The sequence below is a fragment of the Mytilus trossulus genome, chromosome 13, assembly GCF_036588685.1.
Source record: "Mytilus trossulus isolate FHL-02 chromosome 13, PNRI_Mtr1.1.1.hap1, whole genome shotgun sequence".
Classification (NCBI taxonomy): domain Eukaryota; kingdom Metazoa; phylum Mollusca; class Bivalvia; order Mytilida; family Mytilidae; genus Mytilus; species Mytilus trossulus.
The window spans coordinates 20,832,565-20,852,158 of NC_086385.1; the positions used below are offsets into that span (position 1 = coordinate 20,832,565).

General features: G+C 31.9%; 1 protein-coding gene across 1 annotated transcript in view; it reads left to right on the forward strand.

The window, feature by feature from the left end:
- The window catches only part of LOC134694890 (uncharacterized), a 323,806-nt gene that overhangs the window by 285,825 nt on the left and 18,387 nt on the right, over positions 1-19,594 (forward strand). The window contains exons 57-61 of the mRNA XM_063555996.1: positions 488-660; positions 2,815-2,958; positions 4,976-5,053; positions 6,599-6,801; positions 14,959-15,035. Coding sequence (XP_063412066.1) covers positions 488-660; positions 2,815-2,958; positions 4,976-5,053; positions 6,599-6,801; positions 14,959-15,035 — 675 coding nt within the window. The remainder of the gene's footprint in view (positions 1-487; positions 661-2,814; positions 2,959-4,975; positions 5,054-6,598; positions 6,802-14,958; positions 15,036-19,594) is intronic.

Sequence of the window (19,594 nt, forward strand, 5' to 3'; positions counted from 1 at the left end):
ATGTGAATACTTGCTAACTAAGAGTAACAGGATAATTTTATTTGGTATGTGGGTTGCTTGCAAAATCTACAAGTCTGTCAGATGAATGTTAACCTGACCTCAACCTCATTTCATATACCACTCAATCAGCCTATTACCAGCCGAATCGGGTATCTGAATTTAAAGTTATTGTCCTGAATTGATGATTTTAACTTTTTTGATATGAGCGTCACTGATGAGTCTTATGTAGACGAAACGCGCGTCTGGCGTACTAAATTATAATCCTGGTACCTTTTGATAACTATTAATGAAATTTTGTAGTTTTCAGTTATTATCTTGAATATTATTAAAGATGCATTGCAAATTGATAAGTAAAAGATAAAATTTTCAGTCATACCTGGTTAAATTATATCAGCTCATCAATTTCCACAAGTAAGATTTCTGACTATTCTTGAATACCTGAATAACTTTAAATTTGCTAGTTAAAACAGAAGTTGTTTGTTTACAGTTGGTAGACTCCACTCATCTGCCAGGAAACAACACGGCCAATGCTCTGTATCACAGTAATACCGTAGCTGACTATACCACTCTGATATGGCAAGACCCATCTCTTGCTGGTTGGGAATGTAGGACTAGTTATAGATGGTTTATAGAACATAAACCCTCATTAGGACTCATGAGGTATGTTTCTGGTATATGAAGGTAACAGTATTGTGCTAAAAGATAATTCAGCCATCTTCAATTTGGACTCAAATACAGCAGACAATAGACAGTTTAAAAGTTATAAGCAACTTTCAAATCCCCAGGACATTCATTTTTATTCCAATTTATTATAAAAAAAAGTTATGAAACTAAACATTAATTTTGAACTGTCTCTTAAAGGTGAACTGTAATTGAACATATTGTTGTGTATGAACCTGTTCAAATTATATTGACTGAAGACGAAGTGAGAGTGCCAATATAATCTAACAGGTCGATGTATAGTTTCGTATTGCCTGACGGATATTCCTTAGTTTTTATATTACATAATTATGTAAATAATGCATGAGAAAAAAATGGAATTCAATGTTCTTAAGTGAGGTGTATTTTAAGCTCACCTTGCCTGAAGTTCGGGCCAAGTGAGCTTTTCTTATCACTTGGTACCCGTCGTCGTCATCAAATTTTACAAAAGTCTTCTCCTCTGAAACTACTGAGCCAAATTTAACCAAACTTGGTCACAATCATCATTGGGTTATCTAGTTTAAAAATTGTGTCAAGTCACCCGGCCAACGAACCAACGTGTTTGGTTATTATCTTGAATATTATTTTAGATAGAGAGCACTGATCAGCAAAGTAGCATCTTCAAATAAGTCAAATGACCAAAATGGTCAGTTGACCCGACCCTTTAAGGAGTTATTTCCTTTTTAGTAAATTTTTAACAACTTTTCGTTAATAATTGTGATCGTTTACAAAAATCTTCTACTCTGAATATGCATAGATAAATTTAACCAAACTTGTCCATAATCATCATTAGGGTATCTAGTTTTAAAAATGTGTCCGATGACCCGCCTCAGTGAGAACCAAAATGGCGGACATGGCTAAAAATAGTACATAGGGGTAAAATGCATTTTTGGAACATATTTCTGAAACCAAAGTATTTAGAGCAAATCTTACAAGACAAATTATTCATTAGATTAAGATCTATCGGCCCTGAAATTTTCAAGCCATTTAGGCAACTTGTTGTTGGGTTGCTGTCCCTGCAATTTTAAGAAAATTTTGCAGCTTTTGGTTATTATCTCGAATATTATTATAGAAACAGATAGACTGTAAACAACAATGATTTACAGCAAAGTAAGACCTAAAAAAAGGTCAACACTATCGAATGGGTCAATTGATCCCTAATGGAGTTATAACCCTTTATAGGCATTTTTTAACAAAATCGTTCAGACAATTTTTTGTCCAATTTTTTGAATTTCCAGATCTGCGCAGAAATCTACTTCCGTTTTCAGTCTTGTTTGCACGAGACTTTGAATAAAATGTATATTTATCATTCTAAGAAAGGAACTCAATAAAAATTAATTTAAAAAAAAAGTTTGTTATAAAAAAGACGTTTATATAATGACAGCGTTTCTTTGTTAACATTGAATATGACGTCATAACTTAAATAATGTCACAAAAAAATTCCTTAACAGAATCAAAATCGATAACGTTACAGTATTTCCGTTTCTCTTTTTAATATCTTTGATTTTTTTTTTAAAACCTAAACAGAATTCGTCCCCATTCACAGAAATGCTTGCCTCATATTATTTAAAAATCGATTTATTGATATTAAAAAATGTTTTTGATATATAAAATTGATTTGTTAATATTAAAAAAATGATTTTGTATTATTAAAAAATCCTTTTTTAGAATTAATAAATGATTTATCAATATTGATAAATAGGAAATAAATTCCAAACAACGTCTTGCCATATAAAAAGGATGAATTTCACTTTATTATTAAATGTCAAAAGTATGCTTTTATCAGAAAATCAAATATAAAAGGGTTATTATTATACAAATGCATCCGTTTTCAAAGTAGTTCAGTTATTGTCAACGAAGAAGTTGTCTTATTTATAGGAAAATATTTAAAACATGCCACAGATATGAAATTTTGAAGACAATTCTTGGAATGAGTTATACTACCCTTGTCTCCAATTGTATTTAAAATGTTCTGTTATGATATACATGAATATATTTATGACATAACTGTAAGTTGTATTGCTTCTGTTAATAAAAAAGCAACTGAATTTTTAAAGGTTGGGCATGCACTGAATTAAAATAAAATCTTTTATTTTTATTTCTTATTATCTGCAGGGTAAAAGTTGAACAGCAAGAAAGTTTGATTGTGGATTCCGGATACATATACAATACAGCCATCAATGGAGGAAGACTTGGTGTGTTTGCCTACAACCAGACTGGTGCCATTTGGTCAAATCTCCTTTATAGTTGTACTGAAAGGTGAGACATTTTACCAATACAATAAACGGGGAATTAAAAAAAATTTATCTCTTTATAGATTTAGTAAAGCTAATAAGACAAGCTACATGTATTTGTTAAGTATTTGTATTTTTATCCATCTGATGAGTTAAGCCTTTTTCAACTGATTATTATATATATATTGTTCGTTCATATGTTGTACTGTTACCCCACTCCCAGGTTAGGGGTGGGTTGGTATCCCGCTACAATGATTAACCCTGACACATTCTCTATGCGTGTGTCTATCCCAAGTCAGGAGCCTGTAATTCAGTGGTTGTTTGTTTATATGTTACATATTTGTTTTTCTTTTAATCATGTTAATTGTTTTTCTTTTATTTGTTTTTTCGTTGATTTTTAGTACTTTAATTGGGCCGTTAGATTCTAGTTCTGAATTGTTTTACATCTTCATTTCGGCGCCTTTTTTAGCTGACTATAGGGTATGGGCTTTGCTCATTGTTAAAGGTTGTACTGTGACCTATATTTCTTAATTTCTGTGTCTTTATGGTCTCTTGTGGAGAGTTATTGTCTCATTTGTAATCGAACCACATCTTCTTTTATTTAATATTCAATCTCTTTAATAACTCTTTTATTCTATTGAAAATTCATTTACAAGAATGCACCTTCTGAAATGTGTAGCTTGCTTTACTTGTGATTGAATTCATGTTGAAAGTGTATGATATGAAGGTTTTACTCTAAGTATCAGATAAATCTACATTATTATTATATTAATGATCAATTTAAGATAAGATCAAAGGTGCATGGTCCCTATCAGACAGACATGTACCTCTTACAATCTAGCACATTCACCAAATATAGTTTGCCTTTTGTTAAAATTAGCTTTGCCTGTTGTTTAAGTAGCTGAGAAACATCTCTAACCTTTAATTTATACAGTACAAAAATTGAACTATAAAAATAAGGTTATGGTCAGATAAACCCAGCCAATATATTCACCATGCAATTATTCAATATAGAGTTGATATTTTGCTCAAAGTATAAACCATGAAAACTTAACACTGCCTGATGAACCATGAAAGAAAAGATTAAGGCCATTGTTTATCCCCTCAACTGAAAGTGGGGGGGGGGGGGTCATATTGTTTTACCCCTGTCCTTCTGTCCGTCCCATTAAGGGTATATAGTTTTTCAGCTTAACAGTTTGAATCTAAGGAAGTTTCCACTTTGCTGTTTGTTTGTACATATATTGAAAGTTTGCATGTGGTCAGGGTTTTGATTTTTAGGCAGTACAATAGATTTCTATGTACTCAATGCTGCTGGAAAAAGTGCCATTGTTATTATCTAGCAGGCTAATATGTTACTAATAACTAAGAGGATAATTTTTTCATACATTTACAAAAAATATGACCAGAATAACCTTAAAAGATTGTTGAACTATGTAAAATATTTGAAGATGCACACAGGAAATAGTGCTCATTATAAATCTGTATGTAGTGTATTGTCCCTTGTGCTTTTGGCAAAAAACCATTGTATTAAAAATATGTCTTTGCTAAAAATCACTGATTACAAGTCGTTTACATTTCCCAAATGGCAAAATGCGCAGGAATATTTTTCATGTACACCAAATCTGTATGATAGAGGAAATAAAGTTATTTATAGATGTCTAAGTTGACCATAATGTTAACTTGCACGAATTGTAATTATGATGTATACTTTGATTCTTTCTGATAAAAACCAGAATAAAGTAAGTATTGTGAAGATTGTATGCACATTTAAATTCCTTTCTTTAATTACATACATGTAATTCCATTTATCACTGACCTTGCCAAATAAAGTTGTTGTTATTTTTTTAATACAAAGAAGCTTATTACAAAAATGTATCTCCCTTACTACAGCAAAGTATATCAAAACCATATATATTTTAGAATCAGAATGAAAAAACTGATAGAATGCAAAGAATAACTTTGAGTAAACCTGAAGTACTTATGAATTATTAAGACATTTAATGTGTTAAGACCTTTTAATCCTACTTTATATCATATTTCAGAGAAAACAAGGCATTGTATTTGAATGGTTCCAGTTATGGGACTCTAGGAAACTTATCATCATTGGGAATTGAAAAGAGGTAATTGACGACAATAAAGCAAATAATAAATGAATATGTTTCCAAACTCTTAATCTGAACTTTTTCATAAGGGACCATATTGGTATCACGTTGTCAGGGTCATGCTTTGTTTCTGGACTATAACTTTAGTATAAGTAAAGAGAAATATATTTAAACACAAGTTTGAAATCACAAAAGAAAGGTTGGGATTAATTTGGGGGTTATGGTCCTAAAAGTTCAGGAATTAGGGGTAAAAAGGGGTCCAACTAAGCATTTTTGTAGCTTCTAGACAACAACTTGTGTAAGTGAATGGATCTGTGTGGAATTGTACCACAAGGTTCAATTAATATCACAAAGGGAAGTCTGAGATTGAGTTTGGGGGTAATTGCATCAAAAGTTTATGAATATGGGAACAAAAGGGGCCCAAATAAGCATTTTTAGCTTCAAGCCTGTAATTTGATTTTTGAAATTATTTTTAATTATGGTATTTGCATAAGTTCTTGTGAATGAATTCCATGTTTATTTTGTATCATAATGCTCTGTACGGTGCACATTTTCTATTTCAAAAAAGTTAGCACATTTTCAATAGAATGTACTGTGCTGGGCAATACACTAATCTATGCAAAATACATTGTGCAGAAAGTGTTATGCAAATAATAGCCTGTTAATACTACATTAAAGTTAGAAGTCTTCTATTACATAGTATTGCATAATAGCAAGAAATTTTCAATTGCACAGTATTGCACAATAGCAGGAAATATCCATTGCATAGTATTATGACGGAGTACCCAAACTTCTGTTATATGACTTCATTAATGGCTTTCCATACTTTTAGTATCAACTGTTATTTCGAAATTTATGCATGTTCTCTCAACCTGAGGCTATCTATTGTCATGTTTCTCATATGTAAGTTGCATTTGGAGCTTAATTATGAATTTTTTAAATTAAAATCAGATTTTCTGGAGGTGTTTGCTTTCTTTCGGTGCCTTACACAGGAAGTTTAGAGGCCTAAAACTTCAAAAAATGGTGCAAACTCGCTGATCCTAATTTTTTTGAAAAACATATAGAAAACGAGTACTTCTGGTTTCAGCTCCAGTTGAAGTTTAAAATCTGGAAATAATGTGAAATTGGATACTTTTGGTACAAATTACCTTCTGTAGACTGCTGAACCATGATCTGATTCACTCCCACCTAATAACTTTTGGGGTCAATGTGTTAACTATGGTCCACTCTTCATGAAGACTACAGCTTGATACCTGTACCAGCATAAATATCTGAGTCTTCTGGGTCAAGAAAAAGGATGTCAAATTGACGCTTTAGTAACCTGATAACCAACTTTGGGGCAAATTCCCGCCCACCCTTTTTATTGATATGCATGATTGTCATGAAGTAATAACAAAAAGCAGACATGTAGTTTTCAGTGAAACAACTATTCAAAATTCCTTTAGATTCAACCAATTTTTTTTCATTTTTGTACCTGATGTTTTATTATGAATTGAATTCCTATTAAAAAATATCCTTGTTTTGTTTCAATGTTCTGCATTACAATACTCTTTGCCATTTCAGTTTTACTGTAGAGGGTTGGATTAATTTACCAATAGGATATTCGTCTGCTAAACTTCCATTTGTATGTTCCAATTCAAGTGATTTTTGTGTGTATATAGAGAATGGGAATCTGCATACACAAATAGGAAGCAGAATTGTCAGTGGATCAACTGTGTTACCAGCAAATGATTGGACACACATAGCAAGTGTGTATAATGCACAAGGTAAGTCATGTCAGTGCATTTAAAAAGGTATTTGAAAATTTAAAACCAAACCAGCAGTGAAAGCAGTTGTTTCTTTTAAATATATTCATACTTGCATTAAACCAGTAAGTCTTTGATCAATTCTGTTACAAAGTCAAAAAAAATTGCAATTTAAACATAACATTTTCTTTTTGTAAATGACATTACATTTATAAGAAAATTCCTGATGCCTTGTTATGTCTGAATACTCATGAACCATTTTAAGCTGACCTAAGTAAATCAATTGAACACAGAAGTAATATATTTAAATATTGTTTTATCTGTACCAACATTGTCTTGTACATGAAAAATTAAAAAAATAATTAATGTAGATTCAAAGTATGCTTCAATCTTGGATTGTGCAATAGCAGTACAACATCGGTATAATTATTTGCCCAAATCTGCAAATTTGAAGACAGATTTGCAATTTAATGGCTAGACTGTTTATTAATATAAACAAAACTTGCTGATTTTTTGTATTATTCAAAATATTTAATCAAATATATATCAAAGGGCCAAATGAGTTTTTCCCATCACTTGACCTCCGTTGTCTTCGTCGTCGTTAACTTTTACAAAAGTCTTCTCCTTTGAAACTCCTGGATCAAATTCAACCAAACTTGGCCACAATAATCATTGGGGTATGTAGTTAAAAGAATGTGAGAGCCGTGGTGTAGTGGTTAGTGCATCGGACTGATAACACAAAGGTTCCTGGTTCGATTCCCGTTTGGGATGAAAATTTCAGGAACTTAATTTTCGGCCCTCCCTTGACACCATTTGCGAGTATGGTCTTGAGGAAACGATGATAGTCCGTCGGACGGGGACGATAAATGGCTGACCCGTGTTAAGAGAGAGCCATATCTCGTGCACGTTAAAGACACCCTTGTAGATTTCGAAAAAGAGTAGGCTAATACCGCTACAAGGCAGCACTCGCACCCGCAAAGTGGAAAGGGATTAATATAAGTTGCTAAACTTGTTTCCCAATCCACTATAAATAAATATGTTTTAACTAAAAGAATGTGTCCGATGACCCAGCACACCAACCAAAATGGCTGCCATGGCTGAAAATTGAACATAGGGGTAAAATGTAGATTTTGGCTTATATCTCAGAAACCAAAGCATTTAGAGCAACCAATCTGACTGGGTAATTTGTTTGTTAGATCAAGGTCTATCTGCCCTGGAATTTTCAGACTGGGTTGCTGCCCCTGAATTGTTGATTTAAGAAAATTTCGCAGCTTTTGGTAATTATTTTGAATATTATTATAGATAGAGATAAACTGTAAAGGGCAATAATTCACAGGAAAGTAAGACCTACAAATAAGTCAACATGATCAAAAAGGTCAATTGACCCCATAAGGAGTTATTGCCCTTTATAGTAATTTTTTTACAAATTTTGTAAATTTTTACAAAATATTTTAACTACTGGGCGAAGTTTATTATAGATAGAGATAATTGAAAGTAGCAAGATTGTTTAGTAATTAAAGTAAGATCTTCAAACACATTTCCATAACCAAAACACAATTTTGTCATGAATCCATCTGTGTCCTTCGTTTATGATATGCACAGGAACCAGGTGAGCGACACAGGCTCTTTGGAACTTCTAGTTTTAGCTCAATTGGGCCAAAGGGCCAAGAGAGCTTTTTTTATCATTTGGCGTCGACGTCCTCATATACTTTTACAAAATCTTCTCCTCTGCAACTACTGAACCAAATTTAACCAAACTCGGCCAAAACCATCATTTGGATATCTTGTTTGAAAAAAAAAACCCAAGATGGACATCATGACAAAAATAGAACATAGGGGTAAAATGTAGATTTTGACTTATATATCTGAAACCAAAGCAATTAGAGCAAATCTGACATTTCGATATTGTTTATCAAATGAATATCTATCTGCCCTGAAATTTTCTGACCAATCAGAGGCAACCCGTTGTCAGGTTGCTGCCCCTGAATTGGTAATTTTAAGGAAATTTTGCCGTTAATGGTTAGTATCTTGAATACACAGCTACTTTTGCTATTTCTATACCAAAAATCCGTAGAACTTGAAATCTACTTTTTATATTCAGTACTATTTTGTTACTTAAGAATTATTGTAATGTTCAGGAACCTGTATTTTACAGTACTTGATTTGCTCTTGAAATTTAAGTACTACAGATTTTTTGTTGCACATATACATTTTCAGCATTTTGAAAGTCTGTTTCTTTTTAATCTCTTAAAGTTATGATGTTCAAACATGGAATACTGTGATCATTGCTGTATTTTTTTGTACCAATATTCTACCTCAGGAATAGACTACCTAAGCTGTATTTGGCAAACCTTTTAGGATTTTTTGAACCTCATGATGCTCTTCAATTTCGGACTTTATTTGGACTTTTCAACATTTTGGGATTAGAGCGTCACTGAAGAGTCTTGTGTAGACCAAACACGTGTCTGGTGTAGATATGAAATTTTAATCCTGGTGTCTATGATGAGTTTACTCACAATTTATTTCAAAATCTTATCTCACAAATGTGTTTTTCATGAACAAACTTACCAAATATAGTCAATTTCAATGACACATACTTTTAATTATATTTTTGAAAAAAAAGCATAGTAAAATTTCATTTTAGCAAAGTATAAGAATATCTAAAAAAAATATATACTTATGATCTACCTTAAATATATATATTGCTATATATGTTATGTTATACATGTTATATAAATTCATTATCCTACATCCAGAAGTAGTTTACTTATATTTTGGCATTGCAATATCAGTCAGGAGTTTCTCAGTAGTTTATAGCATCATTCAACAAATCTATTGGATGTGCTCTGATTGATACTTTAGTCAGTTAAATGGGAGAACATAATTTAAGTTGTAATTGGCTTTGTTTTGTTACACCACTGTCCCTGGTTAGGGGAGGGCTAAGTGAGCTCGGGCCACATTGATCTAAGAGGTGAAATCAGTAAATTTAGAATCTGTACTTTTGGAACTTCCCTAAATGATTTGATGGTTCAATTTGTCAAATAGCATAAAACTAAAGAATTTAAACTTTAGTTTTATTTTATAAAATTTCTGCAAAAATGACCAATTTTAGCATTTTATGGTCTAATTAGGCATTGTATAGCTTTTTCAATATTGATGCATAAATATAGCATTCTGACTTTCTATCTGTCTGGTTTTTATGTGTCAATATTTGTGTTTCTATGCCTTTATCCAGTTCTTTTACTTATTTATAAACTCTGAATCTACAGAAAAGAAGAATATTTCATACAATATATGCAAAATGTGTTGTATTAAGGTAGCACAATACAAAGATTTTTCATGCCCATGTAATTCCACTCATCCTTCTTTCAATTTGATAAATGAGGTACCAAAAGAAAGAAGAAAGATTAATCTTTCACATTGTGATAATTTCATTATGACATAAATATTACATAATTAATTGTTATGTAATTAGTTGCTATATTGTGATGTCCATACTTGAATGAATTTAGCTTCTTTGTTATTCATTTCATCGGTTTACAAAAATCTTCTCCTCTGAAACTACTCGGCCAAATTAAACCAAACTTGGCCACAATCATTATTTGGGTATTAAGTCTAAAAAATGTGTCCGGTGACCGGCCAAACAACCAAGATGGCAGCCATGGTTAAAAATAGAACATAGGGGTAAAATGCAGTTTTTGGCTTATCGCTCACAAACCAAAGCATTTAGAGCAAATCTGACATGGGGGTAAAATTGTTTATTATGTCAATATCTATCTGCCCTGACATTTTCAGATGAATCGGACAACCCCTTGTTTGGTTACTGTCCCTAAATTGGCAGTTTTAAGGAAATGTTACTGTTTTTGGTTATTATCTTGAATATGATTATAGATAGAAATAACCTGTAAACAGTAATAATGTTCAGCAAAGTAAGATCTACAAATAAGTCAACATCACCAAGATGGGCAGTTGATCCCTTTAGAAGTAATTGCCCTTTATAGTCAATGTTTAACCATTTTTCGTAAATCTTAGTAATCTGTTACAAAACTCTTCTCCTCTGAAACTGCTCTGCCAAATTTAACGAAACTTGATCACAATCACCATTGTGGTATCTAGTTTAAAAAATGTGTCCGGTGCTCCGGCCAACCAACCAAGAGGGCCGCCATGGCTAAAAATAGAACATAGGGGTAAAATGCAGTTTTTGGCTTATCACTCAAAAACAAAAGCATTTAGAGCAAATCTGACATGGGGTTTAAATCGTTTACTAGGTCAAGATCTATCTGCCCTGAAATTTTCAGATGAATCGGACAACTCCTTGTTTGGTTCCTGCCCCTAAATTGGTAATTTTAAGGAAATTTTACTGTTTTTGGTTATTATCTTGAATATTATTATAGATAAAGATAAACTGTAAACAGCAATAATGTTCAGCAAAGTAAGATTTACAAATAAGTAAACATGACCGAAATGGTCAGTTGACGCCTTTAGGAGTAATTGCTCTCTTTACAGTCCTTTTTTTACTATTTTTCGTAACTCTTATTAATCTTTTACAAAAATCTTCTCCTCTGAAACTACTGGGCCAAATTAAACCAAACTTGACTACAATCATATTTGATATCTAGTTTAAAAACAGTGTGGCGTGAACCAGCCAACCAACCAAGATGGTCGCTATGGCTAAAAATAGAAAATAGGGGTAACATGCAGTTTTTGGCTTATAACTCAAAAACCAAAGCATTAAGAGCAAATCTGACATGGAGTTAAATTGTTTATCAGGTCAAGATCTATCTGCCCTGAAATTTCCAGGTGAATTCAACAACCTGTTGTTGGGTTGCTGCCCCTGAATTGGTAATTTTAGGGAAATTTTGCTATTTTTGGTTATTATCTTAAATATTATTATAGATAGGGGTAAACTGTAAACAGCAATAATGTTCAGCAAAATAAGACCTAAAAAAAAGTCAACATGAACAAAATGGTCAACTGACCCCCTAAGGAGTTATTGTCCCGTATAGTCAATTTTTAACAATTTTCAATAACATTTGTAAATTTTTACTATCATTGTCTACTGAAATTACTGGGCTTAGTTCATTATAGATAGAAATAGTTGTAAATAGCAAGAATGTTCAGTAAAGTAAGATGTACAAACACATCACCATCACCAAAACACAATTTGGTCATGAATCCATCTGTATCCTTTGTTTAATATTCACTTAGACCAAGGAGAGCGACACAGGCTCTTTAGAGCAGATAAAATTAACCAAACTTGGCCACAATCATTATTGGGGTATCTAGTTTAAAAATGTGTGGCGTGACCCGGCCAACCAACCAAGATGGCCGCCATGGCTAAGGGGGTAAAATGCAGTTTTTGGCTTATAAATCAAAAACCAAAGCATTTACAGCAAATCTGACATGGGATAAAATTGTTTACTAGGTCTAGATCTATCTGCCCTGAAATTTTCAGATGAATTATTGGGTTGCTAACGCTGATTTGGTAATTTTAGGAAAATTTTGCTGTTTCTGGTTATTATCTTGAATATTATTATAGATAGAGATAAACTGTAAACAGCAATAATGTTCAGCAAAGTAAGATTTACAAATAAGTACACATGACCCTAATGGTCAGTTGACCCCTTTAGGAGTTATTGCTCTTTACAGTCATTGTTTCACCATTTTTCGTAACTCTTATTAATCTTTTACAAAAATCTTCTCCTCTGAAACTATTGGGCCAAATTAAACCAAACTTGACTACAATCATCATTATGGTATCTAGTTTAAAAACAGTGTGGCGAGAACCAGCCAACCAACCAAGATGGCCGCCATGGCTAAAAATAGAAAATAGGGGTAAACTGCAGTTTTTGGCTTATTACTCAAAAACCAAAGCATTTAGAGCAAATCTGACATTGGGGTAAAATTGTTAATCAGGTCAAGATCTATCTCCTCTGAAATTTCAGATAAATCGGACAACCCGTTGTTTGGTTGCTGCCCTTGAATTGGTAATTTTAGGGAAATTTTAATGTTTTTGGTTATTATCTTGAATATTATTATAGATAGAGATGAACTGTAAACAGCCATAATGTTCAGCAAAGTAAGATCTACAAATAAGTCAACATTACCAAGATGGTCAGTTGACCCCTTTAGGAGTTATTGCCCTTTATAGTCAATTTTTAACCATATTCATAAAATTTGTAAATTTTTATTAACATTTTCCACTGAAACTACTGAGCCAAGTTAATTATAGATAGAGATAATTGTAAGCTGCAAGACTCATTAGTAAAGTTAGATGTACCAACACATCACGATCACCAAAACACAATTTTGTAATGAATCCATCTGCTACATAGACCAAGGTGAGGGACACATGCTCTTTAGAGCCTCTAGTTCACATTTCTTATAGCCACAATATGCATTTTTCAATGTTGATATGTTGCACGGCCTAAATTGACCCTAAATTATTTCCAGTCTTACTTGGCCTAAGACCACTTTCAAACTAATATGATGTGTTATTTGAAACTGTTCTTTCTGTTTTAAGTACATTCAATACATATGTAAGGATAATTTATAATCCAAAAGCTTCACAAATTTAATATTGCTGGAAAATATTACATATTTATGTAAGGCCCCGCTTGATTGAAAAAACTCAACTTTAGGCACAGGCTCATATAAATTTGACTTTTGAGGTTTAAAAGAAGATGTGGTTTGATTGCTACAACCACTGCTCACTATGTACTTGTTAAAGACACTGAATCTGTGGGGTCACCAAAGGTTCTCAACACCTAAATAAAGCAATTCGAAAAACGAATCCGAAATAATGCAATGTGTTGATTTATATCAATAATATAAATCAAAACATTAAGGTTATTCCTGAATAATTTTTCGAATTCTTTTATTATTAGAGGCGCTAAGAACCTTTGGTGACCCCACAGTTTAAATTCTATAATAAGTAAGAAGTGAACAATGATCGTTAAAGACAAGCGTTCACCTAATCGCTGTCCCAGTCAATGGGATAATTTAGATCGTCAATCAATGGCCAGGACCACACTGTTTTGAATATGATTCTTTTGTCTGTAATGTATATCCTATTGTTATGAAACTTTGTAAGCAGTCTTATAATTTATTAATAAAGCTTTGGTCATACCAAGTTTTTTTTAAGGTAAGGCAACTCTTTCTACCCTATTAGGTCCGAGACCACAATTGTCGTCAATTGATTTTCGTTGTCCATGAATATCATTCTCATGTATCCAACTTTTTCAAAGTGAAAAATAAGACTGAAAATTATTTTCTGTAGTATTTTTTGTCATAGTTAAAATATGCAACTGACATTTAGTTAATGTAATGTAAATCATTTGAAAGTACTTTTAAGTATTTTAACTGTTAATTAAAATGTGAATTGAATAGAAAAATATAAGTTGCACTTTTATTTATGAAGAGATTTGTCAATGAGATAGGTTACCTGCCAATTTTTTTATTATACCCCTTCCAAATTTAAGGGGTGAAATTACACTGCAAAAATTTGGGTCAAGTATTTTTAAAGGAAAGTAGTGATTTGGTCCAGGTGAAAAAGGTTAAAAATTAGCACATCGGAAGCTGTCAAAAGATTTCAAGATGCCCTAAACATAAAATCATCCATATTTTGAGTTAGAGACGATGAAGTCTTCTATAATTTTCATTTAATTTGTCCTAAAAGTAGTACAACACACTGTAAAAATTTCAAGAAAGTGCATGCGATGAGATTTTTTTAATTTTCTTTTATGTTCTAAAAGAAATGCACTATACGAAATAATTGTGGTCTCTCTGACCATGTAGCTGTACTGAGCCTGCAGAACAGTGGTTGAAATTGGTTCATGTCTATCATATTTGTTGGTTTTTTTTGGTAAAAATTGGCTGTTAACTCCTTCGAACTGTTTCATATTTTTCATGTTGGAAACTTAATAGGATATGGGTTTAACTCAATATTGAAGGTCATATGGTAGTCTATAACTGCCTACTACCACTCCATTCTGGTGGATAGTTGTCACAAGTTTGCAGTTTTTGTTATTATTTTAGACATCTTAACTGTAATACTATTAATTATGATTTTAAGCTTATTTTACATGATTTCATCAGCATCAGTAAATACAGGTGAGCGACACAAGCTCTTGAGAGCCTCTAGTTATATTATGCTGTTTTTTTTATTCTTTATTTCAGAAAAGTCAGTAACATTGTATGTCAATGGTGTAAATGGATTAGATGTTCAGATCACAGATGCTACAGAAATTGTTTGGGTAAACATATATCTATTATTTACATAGCACTTTTAGTCGTCAAATTGTTATACTGTAATTATACCGCCGCTTTAAAAAAAAAAAAGGGGGGGGGGGATACTGTTTTACCTCTGTCTGTCCGTCCGTCCGTCCGTCTGTCCGTACAATACAAGGATTTCTGAAATTTGGTTTCAGGGTTTATCTAAGTCAGCTATACCGTGTGATGCGTTTTCAGATTCATCACTCGACAACTTCCTGTTTATCGAACACTTGCATATTTTTACACTATTCATTTTTTCGTCGCATTGTTCTCAGGAACTATCATACAAGGATTTCTGAAATTTGGTTTCAGGGTTTATCTAAGTCAGCTATACTGTGTGATGCGTTTTCAGATTGATCACTTGACAACTTCCTGTTTACCGAACACTTGTATGATTTTACACATGATAGCCAAGTTGAAAATTTTCGTCACACTTTTCTCAGGAACTACAATACAAGGATTTCTGAAATTTGGTTTCAGGATTTATATAAGTCAGCTATACCGTGTGATGCGTTTTCAGATTGATCACTCGACAACTTCCTGTTTACCGAACACTTGCATATTTTTACACTATTTATATTATCCACTTGCGGCGGGGGTATCATCAGTGAGCAGTAAATTTACTGTAGCTCGCAGTTTCACTTGTTTCGTCTGAAATAATTGTACCACAAAGTTCCATACCAACAAAGGAGGGTTGGGATCGATTTTTGGGGGAAAAAACTTGCATGACCTAGTTTAAAGTCATATAAAACTTAAAAATAAAAAAAATGATGCAAATGTTTTTTTTATAACTAAATAGTTACTTTTAAAACTTATGTACATATACTTTTTCTCAAAAAAAAATCTATAATTTGTCCAAATTTAGAAGACGTTTACTTGTTTTAATTGCTTGCTACCAGTTAACAATTCGCCAAAATGTTTTCTGTATGCTGTGAACTCATCAATATACGCATAAAACTGTCATTGAAATAAACTTTTATCTTATCGTTACATGTTATACATGTGTTCAATATCCATGCTTCTTTGTTTATTGTTTACTAAGGTGACAATTGGTAAACTTAGGCTTCAATTAGTTAGCTGCCATATTTTCACATCATAACAGACTGAAATAATTTTGTTTTTTATGATTATACAATATGGATGCGTAAAAAATGATAAAATTATGCACAAAAGTCTAAGTTTATGATAAAAACATGTATTGGTTCAAGAAATTGTTAAACATTATTTTTCACTAGTCACTTGTTCCATATGACTTTAATCCCCATGTCCAACTCTAACCTTTGGGACTGATAAATAAAATCATAAAAATACTGAGCTCCGAGGAAAAATTCAAAATGGAAAGTCCTAAATCAAATGGCAAAAATCAAAAGCTGAAACACATCAGACGAATGGATATGAACTGTCAATTCCTTACTTGGTTCAGGCATTAAGAAAATGGTGGATTGAAAGCTAAGCTATTTAACCTCTCACTTGTATGCCAGTCGCATGAAATTCCATTATGATGACAATAATGCTTGAAGAAAACTAACAAACATAATAGGTACACACAAAATTAAAGGTATATCAGTCAACATTTTGTTATGATCTTAATCACTATAAAAACAATCAAATAACAAGGAAGCACAAAAAGGCATGTAGCAATGCTTTCTTTTACGTGTATTTCATAACAAAATTTTGTTAACTGTAATACTTCCTTTTATTGTCGAGCCTTCGACTTTTGTCGAAAAATCGAGACTAAGCGATCCTGCATTCCGTCATCGTCGGTGTCGTAGGTGTCGTCCACAAATATTCACTCTGTGGTTCAAGTTTTTGAAATTTTAATAACTTTCTTAAACTATATTGGATTACTTCCAAATATGGACAAAAGCTTGTTAATGATCATAAGATAGTATCCAGAGGTAAATTTTGTAAAAATAAAATTCCATTTTCCGTATTTAACATGTTTTACTTTTAAATGGACTTATTTTTTCTTCCAGTTAACATAACATACAGTCTGCAGTTATAGTTTTCAAACATTTATTAGATTCATAAACTATCATGGATTTTTACTAAACTTGGACAGAAGCTTTTTACAATCAAAGTTGTTGATTCTTTTCCTCATTTTGTTGAGCCTGTGATTTTCAGCAAAAGTAGGCGAGACACTGGGTTCCGCGGAACCCTTACAAATTTTATGTGTATACTTCAAAATAATACAATGGCATGTAACAATCATTGTTTTTTATAAAGGTTTATAATACATATTATTGAATAAATACCTATATGGTCCACATACTCATACGGTCCAGCACGTTAATTAAAAAACAAGTATATACGCATATGATACAAACATACGTGTATGGTTGGACCATATAAGTATATGCAAATAGTCATGACCATACACGTATGATCCAAATACTCATATGGTCTGAAACATATACATAATAATGTTTGACAATAATCATGGTCCATTGTTTCTGATACTATGTAAACAGAATAGTGCTTGACAATAAACATGGTCCATTGTTTCTGATACTATAATAATATGTAAACAGAATAATGCTTGACAATAATCATGTTCCATTGTTTCTAATTTTATATAGACATATTAATGATTGACAATAATCATGGTCCATTGTTTCTGATGTTATGTAAACAAATTAATGCTTGACAATAATCATGGTCCATTGTTTCTGATGTTATATAGACATAATAACGCTTGACAATAATCATGGTCCATTCTTTTCTGATGTTATATAGACATATTAATGCTTGACAATAATCCTGGTCCATTATTTCTGATGTTATATAGACATATTAATGCTTGACAATAATCATGGTCTATTGTTTCTAAAGTTATGTAGACATATTAATGCTTGACAATAATCATGGTCCATTGTTTCTGATGTTATATAGACATAATAATTCTTGACAATAATCATTGTCCGTTGTTTCTGATGTAATATAGTCATAGTAATGCTTGACAATAATCATGGTCCATTGTTTCTGATGTAATATAGTCATAGTAATGCTTGACAATAATCATGGTCCATTGTTTCTGATGTTATACAGACATATCAATGCTTGACAATAATCATGGTCCATTGTTTCTGATGTAATATAGTCATAGTAATGCTTGACAATAATCATGGTCCATTGTTTCTGATGTTATATAGACATAATAACGCTTGACAATAATCATGGTCCATTGTTTCTGATGTTATATGAACATAATAATGTTTGACAATAATCATGGTCAATTGTTTCTGATGTTATACAGACATAATAATGCTTGACAATAATCATGGTCCATTGTTTCTGATGTTAAACAGACATAATAATGCTTGACAATAAAAATGGTCCATTGTTTCTGATGTTATATAGACATAATAATGTTTGACAATAATCATGGTCCATTGTTTCTTATGTTATATAGACATAATAATGTTTGACAATAATCATGGTCCATTGTTTCTGATGTTATACAGACATAATAATGCTTGACAATAATCATGGTCCATTGTTTCTGATGTTAAACAGACATAATAATGCTTGACAATAATCATGGTCCATTGTTTCTGATGTTATATAGACATAATAATGTTTGACAATAATCATGGTCCATTGTTTCTTATGTTATATAGACATAATAATGTTTGACAATAATCATGGTCCATTGTTTCTGATGTTATATAGACATAAAAACGCTTGACAATAATCATGATCCATTGTTTCTGATGTTATATAGACATAATAACGCTTGACAATAATCATGGTCCATTGTTTCTGATGTTATATAGACATGATAATGCTTGACAATAATCAAGGTCCATTGTTTCTGATGTAATATAGACATAATAGTGCTTGACAATAATCATGGTCCATTTTTTCTGATGTTATATAGACATATAAATGCTTGACAATAATCATGATCCATTGTTTCTGATGTTATATAGACATAAAAACGCTTGACAATAATCATGATCCATTGTTTCTGATGTTATAAAGACATATCAATGCTTGACAATAATCATGGTCCATTGTTTCTAAAATTATGTAGACATATTAATGTTTGACAATAATCATGGTCTATTGTTTCGAAAGTTATGTAGACATATTAAAGCTTTACAATAATCATGGTCCATTGTTTCTGATGTTATTTAGACATAATAACGCTTGACAATAATCATGGTCCATTGTTTCTGATGTTATAAAGACATAATAATTCTTGACAATAATCATGGTCCATTATGTCTGATGTTATACAGACATATTAATGCTTGAAAACAATCATGGTCTATTGTTTCTAAAGTTATGTAGACATATTAATGCTTGACAATAATCATGGTCCATTGTTTCTGATGTTATATAGACATAATAACGCTTGACAGTAATCATGGTCTATTGTTTCTGATGTTATATAGACACGATAATGCTTGACAATAATCATGATCCATTGTTTCTGATGTTATATAGACATAATAATGCTTGACAATGATCATGGTCCATTGTTTCTGATGTTATACAGACATAATAATGCTTGAAAATAATCATGGTCCATTGT